This window comes from Fusarium oxysporum, chromosome VII, assembly GCF_013085055.1.
Source record: "Fusarium oxysporum Fo47 chromosome VII, complete sequence".
Taxonomy (NCBI): Eukaryota; Fungi; Ascomycota; class Sordariomycetes; order Hypocreales; family Nectriaceae; genus Fusarium; species Fusarium oxysporum.
In genome coordinates, this window is record NC_072846.1 from 2258399 (window position 1) to 2272137 (window position 13739).

At 50.5% G+C, this 13739-nt stretch overlaps 5 protein-coding genes across 5 annotated transcripts; 2 read left to right on the plus strand and 3 right to left on the minus strand.

The window, feature by feature from the left end:
- FOBCDRAFT_204275 (putative beta-galactosidase) lies at positions 1-3054 on the minus strand (the record flags this gene model as incomplete). Its single annotated transcript, XM_054705828.1, has 1 exon — positions 1-3054. The coding sequence occupies one exon, from the start codon at positions 3052-3054 to the stop codon at positions 1-3; it is 3054 nt and encodes a 1017-aa protein (XP_054561803.1).
- An 822-nt stretch (positions 3055-3876) lies between these two features.
- FOBCDRAFT_241883 (lactose permease) lies at positions 3877-5780 on the plus strand (the record flags this gene model as incomplete). The annotated part of the gene is made up of 5 exons (XM_059610416.1): positions 3877-4123; positions 4182-4533; positions 4605-4667; positions 4735-5098; positions 5154-5780. 5 exons carry the CDS (start codon positions 3877-3879, stop codon positions 5778-5780), a joined length of 1653 nt encoding a protein of 550 aa, XP_059465397.1.
- A 1290-nt stretch (positions 5781-7070) lies between these two features.
- On the plus strand, positions 7071-9011 carry FOBCDRAFT_204277 (saponin hydrolase precursor; the record flags this gene model as incomplete). Its single annotated transcript, XM_054705830.1, has 2 exons — positions 7071-8216; positions 8274-9011. The coding sequence occupies 2 exons, from the start codon at positions 7071-7073 to the stop codon at positions 9009-9011; spliced, it is 1884 nt and encodes a 627-aa protein (XP_054561805.1).
- A 113-nt stretch (positions 9012-9124) lies between these two features.
- Positions 9125-10996, minus strand: FOBCDRAFT_139841 (uncharacterized protein; the record flags this gene model as incomplete). The annotated part of the gene is made up of 2 exons (XM_059608063.1): positions 9125-9307; positions 9386-10996. 2 exons carry the CDS (start codon positions 10994-10996, stop codon positions 9125-9127), a joined length of 1794 nt encoding a protein of 597 aa, XP_059465398.1.
- A 543-nt stretch (positions 10997-11539) lies between these two features.
- On the minus strand, positions 11540-13291 carry FOBCDRAFT_139283 (family 35 putative beta-galactosidase glycoside hydrolase; the record flags this gene model as incomplete). Its single annotated transcript, XM_054705832.1, has 2 exons — positions 11540-12915; positions 12973-13291. 2 exons carry the CDS (start codon positions 13289-13291, stop codon positions 11540-11542), a joined length of 1695 nt encoding a protein of 564 aa, XP_054561807.1.
- Between the last annotated feature and the right edge of the window lie 448 nt (positions 13292-13739).

Genomic DNA, 13739 nt, shown 5'->3' on the forward strand with positions numbered 1-13739 from the left:
TCAAGCATCGTTTGAAAGCGAAAGCTCGACCAAAAACTCGAATGGCTCAGCCTCTAATCGATATGATTCAAAAGGAGCGGGACCACAGCTTCCCGATCCTATGCCGTGCTGCATATAATCGAGGTTGAGGAAGTGTGTACCCCCCTTTCGAAGCTCATGAGGATGTTTGGCATTGTCCAATTCTTGGATAGAATGTTCTCGTAGAGAAAAGTTGAAAGGGGCTTCCATGCGAGCCTGCAAGGACATGCCGGCCTTTGAAGATTCAATGGCTGTCCAGCGCACGTCGCTCCTGTTTCCATGCTCCTGGGGCCACTCGTACATTGTGCCCAAGTCCTGAATTGAGGTTGACCAACGGCCATAACGAGCAGATTGTTTCTTGTCTCGATAGGACTCCCCAGGACCACGACCAAACCAAGTCGCCCTGTCAAAGTCGGACGGCAGCTCCATGGTGAGCCCGACACGTGGAATGATTTCGGGGTGATCGCCGTCAAAACTGCCTTTGACATGTATGCGGACAGAAAAAGGGTTGACTGTATATGTCATGGTTGCCTTGCATGCCCAATTGAGGACTGGAGGAGCCACCAAAACATGGGTGGTAATCTCAATGCTTCCGTCTTCTTGAGTCTTCCATGAAGCCTCTCGAACATGCATCTTGGCAGCATGAACAAATAGCCGCTTCCATTCTCCACCATCGCCACGGGCTCCCTTGTCGTTCTGCGTAATAGGTCTATACAGACTCAGTTCAGGGCCTGACTTGAGTACGGGGCCTTGATTCGTGGACCAAACGAGGTGACCGCGAATGAGATCGAAAGTGAAGTTGGAACTTTGCGAGGCTGTTGTCAAGAAAAGCTTTGCGCCTCCTTCGCGCGCAATTAGCTGTTCGCCTGTCTGGATAGACGCAAGACTCCAGTCTCGCCTGGGGTCAAGAGGGACTTGAGCCCAAGCAACTTCGTGATTCTTTGGCGCCCAGTCCATGGCCTCCTTGAGACGGAAGCTCACCGTCAACCATTCTTCCTTATCGCTGGGAGTTAATGTGGGCCAGTCAACCAGCACACTCTGTCCGGGTCCAACACTGGGAAGACACCAATCCGTCTCTTGGGTGGTACCAGACTCGCCTGAAATATACCATACCACCGAGAAACGATCAAGGTCCAGAAAATCGTAGTGATTCTGCACCAGTAGCTTGTCACCCGACTGTTGCACAGTGAAGGGCTCAATAACCTTTTTGTACTCTGTCAAGCCAGGATTCTCGGTGTGGTCAGACCAGGTAAGTCCATCCATGACAAAGTCGGCATCATTAGGAAAGTCACCAAAGTCGCCCCCGTAGGCGTAGTACTGGTATCTTCCTTGTTCGTCACTTCGGAGAAGCCCGTGGTTGCACCATTCCCATACGAAACCTCCCTGGAGCAGCTTCTCGTCACGAAAGGCTTCGACATAATCCTTTAGTCCTCCCGGACCATTCCCCATGGCATGCGCAAACTCGCACGTGATCAGGGGCTTATCTGGCCTCCGCCTGGCTAGTTGCTTCAGGTCTTTCGGTGATGTGTACATGACACTGTATAAATCAGCCGTCTCAGCCTCTCGGTCGCCTTCGTAGTGGACTGGCCTGCTGGGGTCATGTTTCTTGATCCAGTGATACATTGCGGCGTGGTTGCGGCCATAGGCTGCCTCATTTCCAAGCGACCACATGATGATGGACGGATAATTCTTGAATCTGTCGACGAGTTGAACAGCGCGGTCAAGATATGCTTCCTCCCAATCACCATTGTCAGAAACCCACTTGACGCTGAGTGCGATGGCCTTGATCATGATTTCCGTGCGACTCAACTTGTCCTGGTCAGGGACCTTTGGTTTCTCAATCGAGATGAAGCCGTGAGCTTCCAGATCGGCCTCAGCCATGACATAAAGGCCTATCTCGTCACAGAGCTCGTAGAAACGTGGATCGTTGGGTTGATGAGAGCAGCGAACCGAATTGATGTTGCTCTGCTTCATCAAGTGGAGGTCAGCCCGCATGGCTTCGTACGGAACGGTACGGCCGTACAGATGATGGTGATCGTGTCTATTGACGCCGTAGAATATTATGGGCTTGCCATTGATGAGGAAGTTGGAATCCTTCATTTCGACGCGGCGGAATCCGATTCTCTGAGCAATTGTGCGTCCTCCGAATGTGAGAGACAAGGTGTAGAGAACAGGTTGTTCGGCTGACCAAAGCTGCAGCGGCTGGCTGTTGGCGGAGAGAGTGCAAGAAGCCTCGGGCTGGAAACTCTCTTGTTGAACGAGAGTTCCGTTAGGTGCGTAGAGCTTCGCATGCACGGGCTCGTCAGATTTCCCTTGTGTGATGGTTTGAAGCTGCAGGGATGCTTGCGTTAAGCTCTCATCGATAATAGGTGTGGCCGTGAAGTCAACGATAGCATCCGGAGCAAAAGCAACCAGGTAGACATCTCGGAAGATACCAGATAGAAGCCACTGGTCTTGTCGTTCGATGTATGAGCCGTCACAAAACTCATAAACGCGGACAGCAATAGTGTTCTGGGTTCCTGGCGTATGAACTAGATCGGTAATATCGAACTCAGACGCGTTCCGACTTCCTTGGCTATATCCGACTTGGAAACCGTTGATCCACACGTGAAAAGCACTGTCGACTCCTTCAAATCTGAGACGTATCTGCTGACCGTCCCAGTTGGTTGGGGTAACAAATGATCTCCAGTAAGAACCTGTCTCGTTGAGGTAAGGCGCCCGAGGCGGATCTACGTGGAAGGGATAGTTGACGTTGGTATAAAGAGGCCTGCTGTAGCCTTGAAGTTGCCACATACCCGGGACCTGGACGTCGGCCCAGGTCAACGGGTCTTGGTCTGCCCAGTCAGGGGCTTCAAAAGGAGACGCATCATGCCGGAACTTCCATACACCATTCAATGATTGCCACTCGCTCTGATTGCGGTCAAATGACAAAGCGTGCTGCTCGGTTTTGTACGGAAAGAAATGAGCCCGGCACGGAAGGGTGTTGCGATGAAGAACTTGGAGGTTGCTCCAGTCTGGCTGAGATGTAGGAAACATGATGTGCTTAGAACAACTATCAATGTGTCGACGTTGGCGACATATTTATCCTCGATGTAGTTACGTCAACAACATGCGACATTTTCTGCTCTGCTTATACCTGGTAAGGGTCGTCGAGTTAGAGCCATTTTCTAGCTTGAGCGCGGGGTAATATGGAGTATCATGGCATGGCATGGCATGGTGCCAGAATAGTCCCCGGTCGTTGGTTAAGCTTGTAAATCTGCGAGCCAATCGGTCCATTTTACTGGGGGGAATGAATGAGTTAACTCACACATTGACCAATCAATGATTTTGCGCAATTCGGAACGACATGGTACAGTAGCATGACCCTGGCATTCACACCCTAAGAATCGTCCGTGGAGGAATTCACCATTTTAGGCTAGACAGCTACATGGGAGGTGCACCGACTTCGCTTACAGCCAAAGACATGCCAACCTGAGGGGTAAATGATTCAAGCATATCGAGTCTAAAACCATAATCCTTCCTTCTTCGGCACACCACAGACACCGGTAAGCCCGGATACCTGAGAATGCTTGCCACTCAGCTCTGTCTCTACCCCGCAAAAGCCTTTACCCCACGCTATGTTTTGACCCGCGGGTGATTCTTCTGGGGTCAGACCATTTCTGGGGATCCGGGGGCGGCTAAGATGCTTTTCTTTGGTCTGGACCAGCAGGACCAACGCGAAGAGACATTGGCAACTCAGTTTTGGTATGCTCATGGAAGTATATATTAAACTAACTCATCAACACAAGATTTGCAATGTTTCTTCACCAATGCAGTTGTTGAGCCTGACCTCTCTTTATTCTGAACATTATCAACACCATGACTTCCCCCGACACCAAATTCGCCACGACCCCGTCGGTTGCGGAGGGCACTGGGCGTGTCTCTCATGACACCCAACCGAACGATATCGAGAAGCCAAGAGCAAAGGTTGTCGAAACCAATGCGGCCTCAGTCGCTCTTGCGGCAGCCTTGGCTGGGAGACCGCCTGATGTGTGGTCCTGGTCCATGATGCAACTTTACGGAATCATGGCTGTTGGATACCTCGTATCGACCATCAACGGCTTTGGTGAGTTTACTACACCCCTTGAATACTTTTGCTGGTCGAGAGCTGATCAAGACTGTAGACGGGTCCCTCATGGGTGCCATCAACGCCATGAAGCCGTATCAGGAAACATTTGGTCTTGACGGCGCGGGATCATCCACGGGAATTGTCTTCATCATCTACAACATCGGACAGCTCGTCACTTTGCCCCTTACTCCCTTCTTGTCGGACGGATACGGTCGACGTGTCTCCATCTTTGTAGGATGTGCCGTGATTCTGATCGGAACTGCTGTGCAAGCCACAGCCCACACGCTCGGGCAGTTCATCGTTGGCAGGATGCTCCTTGGGTTTGGAGCCGCAGTGGCCCAAGCAACAGGTCCAGTCTACGCTGTGGAGCTCGCTCACCCAGCATATCGAGGCATGATGGCTGGAATGTAAGATTGCCCCCTCAATCCTTACTACCAGAGGGTAGTTTTCATGAATGCATCTAACTCAACGTCACTAGGTACAACAACTTCTGGTGGCTTGGAAACATTGTCGCTGGCTGGTGCACCTACGGGAGTAATCTGTTAGTACCCCCATTCTGGAGTCATTCTTTCTCACCTCCAAGTCTCTAACTCAACGCCTTGTTCTAGCCATTATGATAACAGCTGGGCCTGGAGGATCCCCACAATTATTCAAGCTGCCATGCCCGCTATCGTTATGATCTTGGTCTTTTTCTTTCCCGAATCTCCACGTTGGCTTGCGTCCAAAGATCGCAACGAAGAGGCCTTGGAGGTGCTCGCCAAGTATCATGGAGCTGGTGATCGCCAAGCGCCCATTGTGCAGCTCCAGTATCGAGAGATCCTCGAGGATCGAGCCGAGAATCCATCCGACGATCGTTGGTGGGACTTCCGCGAGCTTTTCCGTGATCGTCAGGCCCGCTACAGGACCGCCATGGTCATTGCAATGTCTTTTTTTGGTCAATGGTCGGGAAACAATGTCGTCTCGTACTTTATGGTAAGAGCATACGTGTTTCCCTCTCTAGGCAACATATGTTAACTTCTATGACAAGCCTGCAATGGTGCTCAACGCCGGAATCACCAACACGAATACGCAGTTGCTTCTTAACGCCATCAACCCAATTCTGTCCATGATTGCCGCTATTGCTGGTACTACTGTCCTGGATCGTCTTGGCCGACGACTTATGATGATCGGCTCGCTCGCAGGCTCCTTGTTCTTCTATTGTCTGCTCACTGCCTTTACGGCCGAAGCGCAAAAGAACGACAATCTTTCCTATGGTGTCATTGTCTCAATCTACCTCTACGGAATTTGCTTTGCTGCGGGAATGACTCCCTGCCAGACGCTCTATCCTTCTGAGTGTCTCGAGAACCGCACTCGCGCTAAGGGAAGTTCCGTGAAATTTCTCTTCATCAATATCGCCATGATTGTCAACACCTTTGGCATCTCAGTCGGGATTCGAGAGATCCAGTGGAAGCTCTACCTCGTCTACATCATTTGGATCGCTATCGAAATCGTTGTCATTTTCTTTTTCTTTCCCGAAACTGCTGGAAAGACTCTGGAAGAGCTGACGCATATCTTCCAAGCTAAAAGCCCTCGCAAAGAGAGCGTGAAAAAGACCAAAGTTCAGGTTGACGATGTCGGACGTATTGTCGAGATCGACAAGCCGGCTTCCGCCTAAATTGGGTTATCTTTACCCCAGACAAGAGGTCTATACTGTTAGGATTCCTTGGGTTTCTGGGGTACATAGTGATTTCTCCCATTAGGGAAAATCACCAGGGTGGGTGAGCTGAATGGAGAAAGATCTCAGACCGAAGCACCCGGATAGTAGATGGTTTCTGGGCAGGTGGCAAGTGCTATTTATAGGTACTATTTGGAACTGTTTGTCTGCTTCATTCGACATTTGGGTACTTTCTACCGAATTGCCTAGCGGTTGCACAGTTTCAATCAATGTAATTTGATCAGTAACAACTTTGCCACCACATATCCTTACTTGCAAAGACTCTCAGCTCAAATAAAGGAAAGCCTCCATGGCACCTAATGTGAGAGGGAAAAGGATTAGTCGAAGGCTCCCACTATGTCGTACGCATGATTAATCTGAATAAGGTAGGGGCCGTAACAACTCACCAAATGAACCGCGTCCCGTGAGAGGGTTTAGCCTGGACTCGGACAAGGCCCCGAACTTTGGGTCATCCAATTAAGAGGCCATAACAGGGGGCCCAGAAACCTACAGGGGCACAACCAAGCCGGCGTACAGGTATTTTGTCAAGGGTCAAGTCACTCTTAGACAGGGGCGTCTGGACGGATCTAACGCCACCCTCAACAAAATATTGAACTAGCCCTCGTTTGTATGTAGAACCTGGTCTCGGAGATCCTCTAGGTAGTACGCACACACCTATAAAGGGGTGCAGTAGGTTCTTCTTGTCCTTCCTCAAGTAATGGTGTCCATATACATCTGTCGCAGGGTAGGCATGATCTTCATGGCCTCAGGAAACAACTAGGTTAGTACTCCGCAATCTAGCTGTATACTTTATTTAACTCTCCCCACGGAATTGTGTGAGACCCGCTCTATAAGATTATCAGTGCGGGGGCGGGAAGGGGCCCGTAACCTCGGGTTCGTATAACAGGGGCCTATGCGAGCAACAAGCGACCCAATCGCACCTTTTTTACCCTGACGAATATGGCTGAAATAGGGATGGCTACATGATTACGTTTGAGCTTGTAGTGAGTCTCATCCTTCCTTCTTAGGGTACGGTTGACGTTCAGAGGTATATGCAGAGCTTTTGTCGCGAAGGAAGTGTCCGTGGGGATTTTGCGAGTGGTCGAGCTAAATTAACCGGCGAGGACTTGGGAACTGGTAGATCTAAGAGATCCTAGGTCGATAGTGGATGATAAAAGCTATTTATTGCGTCTTATCACTCATGATAAATTTCTTCGAACCAGAGCAAGCAACTCTGTACTTATCATCACAATGAAGAGGTCCCTCTTTACCACCACCCTTTTCGTCTGTTTCGGGACCACTCTCAGCCTTGTTCATTCTCCCCAGGCAGAGACGTCTAAAGAATGGCCAGGCCCAGTATTTGAACGCTCATCTCCCCCGCCGGCTCCTCCCAAGCCAGAGCCCATCTCTGTTATAGAACTCGCACTCCCTCCTGTTTCCGAGGACCAACCTGGATCCTGTGATAACAAGGTCAACCCAAGAGGAACAGGCTGCATCAAGAAGTTCCCAGATCTTATGACTGGGAATTTCCTTTCAGACAATCGCCATGTGGTAGCCTCAGTGAACTACACTGGTGCACCTTCCACTGGACCACGAAGCATCTACCAGGGAGCGCATCTCATCATTGCCAAGACGGACGGCAAGTATTTTCAAAACGGTGACACTTGGAAGTGCATCACTTGTGGCGTACCTGAGAAGAACTCCCGTGGCATGCATCATTACCTCGACTACCCGCAGGTGTTCCGCGATGGTAAAAAGATACTAGCTGGCACCAATATCATCGAGTGTGCAGCGCCTTTCCAGAGCGACAAGTGTACACCAGACAATATCAAAGTGTATCCTATCCACTGGTATACATCGAAAGACTCGGATGCCCCCAGCGGCAGCCTAAGAGAGCTCCGTATGCACCCGGACGGCAAGCATCTTGCCTGGAGCTGGATCACGCAAGCATCGGGAAAACTTGATCAGTATGGATTTGTCGGCCGCCTAAAACTCAACCTGTCACCCACGTCAGGTATACCTTCTGTACCACGATACGACTTGGAAAACGTGCAGCTACTTTTTGATCCCCAATCGCCGGCGCCCGTTCGGGTTGCGTCTGACAAAAAGCATCTCGTCATTGATCACCAGGCCATCAGCATTGGAGAATTGCGAGGCTTCACAGGTACAGGTCGCGAGCTACACTACGTTGGCTATCCCACAGAATCGTCCAACATAGATGTCTATGCCATTGATCTTGTCACGGGTCATGTGAGGAGATTGACCCAGCATCCAGAGTATGTCGACCCTGTGGACTTCTCAGTCGACGACAAGTGGATGGTTATCGAAGACACAAGAGGCACAGATCGCCAAATGTTTATCGCAGGGTTGAGGGGAATCCCTCCCGTCACAGACTTGGTATCATCTAGCGCGACATCGTCTACTCGAAATAACGGGTATCGCAGGTTCTTCTAGCCTTGGCTTCTAGACGGTGACGGTGATCGTGGCTCTTACTTTGGACAGCAGGTCAACGTAGGCTATGACTCAACACCAGGTAGCGGTAGCCCAAGTGATCCTGAATGGAATTCAATGGCAGATCCAAAGTTTTCTTGGGATGGAACGCAAATTGCTTGGACACAGTCCCAGACAGTTTCCCCCGCTTGCGGTGGACAGAACCCGCTGCCTTGTTATCCCTCAAAGGCGCAGGGGGGCCGTACCCAGAGGATGATGCTTGCACGTCTGACAAGCCGGAAGCCCATCGCAAAGGCGCCGCCTGTCCAGGAACTTCCTGGAAATATCTCTTGGGCAGTCAAGTACGAGCCTGGTTTTGCCCCACAAGGCAGGCTTTTCCCAGCACCAGGCGAGTATGTCCTCCAAGGCGCCTCCTCTGGCTATGCCAATGTGACCATTATTGGAAACAAGGAAGGAACTAGACTCCGCACAGTCGGCTTGGTTTACCACAGCTTCTCGGATGATGGCCTGAACGTACTGAAGGGTAGTGAGGAAGTGTCAGTCGATGTGCAGGGAGGCGTCAATCTGCTAGACTGGCACTCTGATCTTGTCCAAACCGGCCCATTCAATGGCACCAAGAAAACAAGCCCGGGAGGCTTCCAGTTGAGGATCGACGTTCGAGTCAATGAATTTATGGCAAACGGGACCTTGACAACCACAGTTGATGGCAAAGAATACCTGCAGCCAAAGAACATGACTTGAAAAGCTGGTCTAGGAACTCCTGGCTTACTGTTTAGGCTGCGACGTATACTAGTATGGCATGGTTATCGTGTCAATTGCAAGTAGACAGAATAGACGAATTACTAGTAGCCTTCTCACTGACACATGTCTACAAAGTAGCTCAGTACCTCCAAGTTGTCCGATGCTTTCGAGTCCAAGTTGGCCAGAATATCCAACAATTGCTCGAACAAGCTACGAGCTCTTATTTCTATTGTAGGAGTTGGCGCATTATTGACTATGGCAAGAAGAATACTGCCCACCCGGCGGACCCGTTCAACCTGACCCATCACACGCGTTAGCAAGAATATACCACAGAACAAGTCAAAGGCAAAGGCTGAACTGAACTGAAGACTCACCGCTGGCTCGCCCTGCACCTTGAAACACGCGAATGGGGCCATCTGAACTTCGCGGATAAACTCGCGAGCAGTCTCCAACTTCTGCATGGCCCAAGCAATTGGATCTTGATTGAGACCCACCACCTCTGGGACAGCCATCTCTATACATTTCTGTAGGATGACGAGTTTCATACAATGATACACAGACATGATGTTGCTTCTCTGAGCCCAGTAGCTCGCCGCCTGATATTCTGCGACCTGCGCCTCAACACCTTCGAGAGCACGCTGAGGGGACTGATGCCACTCTGGCAGGTGGTCAACGTGTTCAACAAAGTTCAAGTAGCGCTCAACCAGTCCAGAGATATCGGGACGGTCTACCTCGGTATTCGCTAGAAAAACTTGATTCCGAGTCGAAAACAACCTAAGCTCGCTGATCATATCCGCAGCAGCGGCCCAAAGGCGCCTTTTGAGATGAAATCCAGTTATAAGTCGCCTCTCGAGGGAGTGGCCGTTACAAGGCCGGGAGAGATCCAACTGTGAACTATCTTGATCCCCCTGTTCGCGAAGAGTGAGCTTTTCCGCGAGGTAGTCATTGGGTATCATGGAAGGCCGTGCTTCAAATGCGGCGGCAGTCTTGTCCGCCAGATACATTAGCCAAAAGTTGAGACGGAGAAGCTGCGCTTCGAGTTGTGAGAGTCGACTGATGGCATTCTCGTCATATAGTCTAGCCCTCACAGCCAAGAGAATACCTTCGCCGTGGATGTGCCACGAAGCTCGATCTCGCCCTGTCGAGTTTTGTAATGCGGCCGACTGCCATATGCGGATGTTGTACGACGTGGAATGCGGAAACTCGAGGTCGTATTCTTCATAGAGCCTCAGGGTCGCCCGCGAGGCGTCGTAGAATAGCCAAGTCAGAGATTTTGATGTAGAGAACAGCCCCTGAGACACGGCCGAGTTGACGAGTGTGCAGAGAGCTGTGATGAGTGTCAATGCTCTCAGGGTCTCTATGGATGGTGTTTCATCATCCTCCGAGGACAGGAAGTCGCCATCGAGGTCAAAAAGAGCAGCGGCCGACCGGAGAGTGGGTTCATGAGCAATTGGTGTATTAGGGAATAGGTACTGCATAAATATGTCGACACATTTGTGTGCGCATGTAGCTATCGTCTCACCCTTATCAGCCAGCTGATGATTGACAGCGGCAGCAAGCTTCTGGAAGATGTGTGCGGCATCGGGAACAAACTGATTGCGAGAAACCGTGGAAAATGCAGCTACAGAGCCTTGGCCCAACGTCTCTCTCAAGACAGTCGAGACTGAGGCCGGCGTTGCCAAAGTGCCTGAGCTGAAGGGCGTGGCCAGTGCTTCTGGGATATTCGTGGCTTGAGGGTCAGAAGCCGCGTCTTGCTCAGAAAGACTATTTACAGGAGAATCATTTATCAGATCGGCGGTAGTCTCCTCGATAGACTCGCATGTTTCCTCCTGGGACAGCTGTCGCGAACTACTTTTGGCGGGTCGTCCCCGTTTGCGGGGAACGATTCGGTGTTGACACGATATCCGCGAGATGCTACAATTGGCGCAGGGGTCCGCGTTGTCACACTTGACTTTGCGTCGCTTGCACGCATCACAAGCTCCCATGACGGGACGCGATATGATTTGCCCCAGGGTATCCGTATCGTGTTGCTGCATTACGGATACTGCACGGGGAAATTGACGTGTATTGAAAGATAAGGCGGAGAATATGTGGCAAGTAGTAGGTAATCACCGTGGAGACTGGGAGTAAACGGCCGCGGGGTATTAACGACATTTAAACACATGACGGGTAAATTCATACAGCATCCTTGTGCACGCCGAAGTGACATGGTCAGACTGCTAACCGCCCCTCATCTCGCTCGCTAGCCTTCCGGGAATATTTACTGCCAGTTGTATCCGTACATTTCATACTATCAGCTTTTATTGCAAGGTGGCTACGCGCCGGCACAAAGTACTCCGATGTGGTGGACCGAGTGATAAAACAAATCATGTTCTTAATGAGCGTTTTGTAGAGTATATAGATTTAATGAGCCCGCTCAAGGTCAATTTGTATCTAAAGGGCGGCTGGGAAGCGCGGCTTCTACCGAGGCAAATCATCTATGCTACCGACTCCTCCGCTAACCCGTTGGTGACAACTTGTGGAATACCTTACTCAACTTGGTACACTTGGACTTCAGCAATTCCAGTGCGAGCTGGAATAGCAATGGGAACAGCAGATTCTCCAATGTGCGACTCATCGCCTGGCATATTCGCCCACGTGCCACTACGCGACTCATCACCATTGAGATGTCTGGCCGTTCTGAGGGTTCCATTTTGGTCCGCCACCTCCTTCTCGTAAAGGCGTAGGAGCCCGCTCACGACTGAAGTGCCTGATCTTGGTTTGAACTGGACCTTGAAGCCCGTGCCCACCAATAGGAAGCGATCCTCATCAAGTTCAATGATCAAGCCGTATCCTGGCCCAGGCTGACCAAACACCACAGATCGACTGATGGAAAGCTCATACGAGGTTGCAAGCTTGACGATATTCTCCTTAGTGTCGGGAGAACCTGGTGGAATCCCGTCAAAAAAGAAACCGCAGATGTATGCCGACTCCTCTCTTGCCTTGAGTAGCAGCGGGGAAATGGACGATAAAAGCTCGTAATGGGACTTGAAACTGCAGTTGTCGATCCGTAGTGTGTCAACTCCAAAAGGTGCTGCACCTAAAGCCCCGTGGCTTCCTATGGCTTCCCATATTCGTCGGGCTCCATAATCATCTCTGCGCTGTTCGGGTATGAAGAATGGCTGTCCGTTTCCTGCGTACCTGGAGCAAATCTGGCCGTAGTCGCCGGCGTATATATCTGGAGATATGAAATCGAGTGAAGGTGTCAACCACTGCCAGACGTGGAGGAGATTAGGTGTCGGCCCTCCCGAAGGATATTCCCCCGGCACAGCGCCTCCTGACGCAATGTTGCCTGACGCATCTTGGGTACCGGGCATGGGTAGCCACGCATTGGTGAAAAGCGGAATATCATAGGCCTGTTTTCCTGCAGCGGCTATCTTCTCAACGTAGCAGGCGTAGTGGTAGGCCATGAACAGCTCGTCAGTGTACGAGCTCTTGCCAAAATGCTGCTCCCAGCTCTTGGCAAGTCCCTGATGCCGAACATCTGCCCTCGTACGTACGAACGTGGGAAAGTTGTTGGTAAACTCTGAGGGCAGACAATCCCAGTTGCGTTCAAGAAGCTTTACCAACTCTGACGGAGCATCGGCCTGAAAGGCGCTTTCAGCAACAGGGCCTACATCACGCGGTCCACTAAGCAAGCCAACCTCGTTCTGGACCTGCACCGCAATCACTGTTCTTGATACATCTGTCTCCTTGATATAGTTCATGAGCTTTGTAAAAGCTCGGCGATCCGCCTCAAGGCATTCGTCATGGAGAATCGAGATAACATTCGTATGATATAGCTCCCCGTCTCGTTGCCGCAATTGCATACGAGGGAATCTTTGGATGTTTGTCTTGACCCATGGGGGTACATAAGAAGACATACCTAAGAAGGCGAGTCAATATAACAGAAATCATTATAATGATGTTGCAACAAGCATACCGTTCTTAAAAGATCCAAACCAGAGGAGAATCAGCCGTAAGCCGTGAGATTGTGCATCTTGAATGATGGTGTCGAGCTCAGAAAATGTGAAGCGTCCCTCTTCCGGCTCGATATCCTCCCAAGCCACAGCACCCAAGACGGTGTTGATGCCCATATCTTTGAGATTCTTCCAGATGGTTTTCATGTATCGCGCCGAGCTCATGGATGAGTTCTGCAGCTCGCCTCCCAGGATTAGAAACGGCTTACCATCCACCTGAAGTTGCCATCTCCCCCCAACCTTCTTCAAGCAGGGTAAGCATTTCGTCTGTGTTGTAGACATACTGATAATCAGCTATTTATCAGCGCCGTTCTGGTGTAATTTGTGATACTGTTTCTGGCCGATGGAATTGCGATGCTGTCTAATAAGGATGTCTCAAGTGCGTGAGGTAAGTAAATTGATATAATCTTAGGACTCGTTAGGTTGGAAAAGAGTTGGATGAAAAGTAACTAATTTTTGTTTGTTGCGTGGCTTGCTTTGAGTTCTTACCTTTGCTAAATATGACGTGGCACTACGTACTATGTAGATATAGCATGGCCGTTGTAATCCCTGTCCAGGACTAAGGATATCGTTTACCGAGGCGAGAAATACCCCGTGGCCTCCGGTGAATTTTACAATTTACAGTAGGGGTGCAAAAGTTCTGACACATTTATCCGTAAACTTTTTGCACTAACGTGCATGATAAGCTTGCGGATCATCCAGGTTTTGAGATGTACTGCGTGGAAAACAA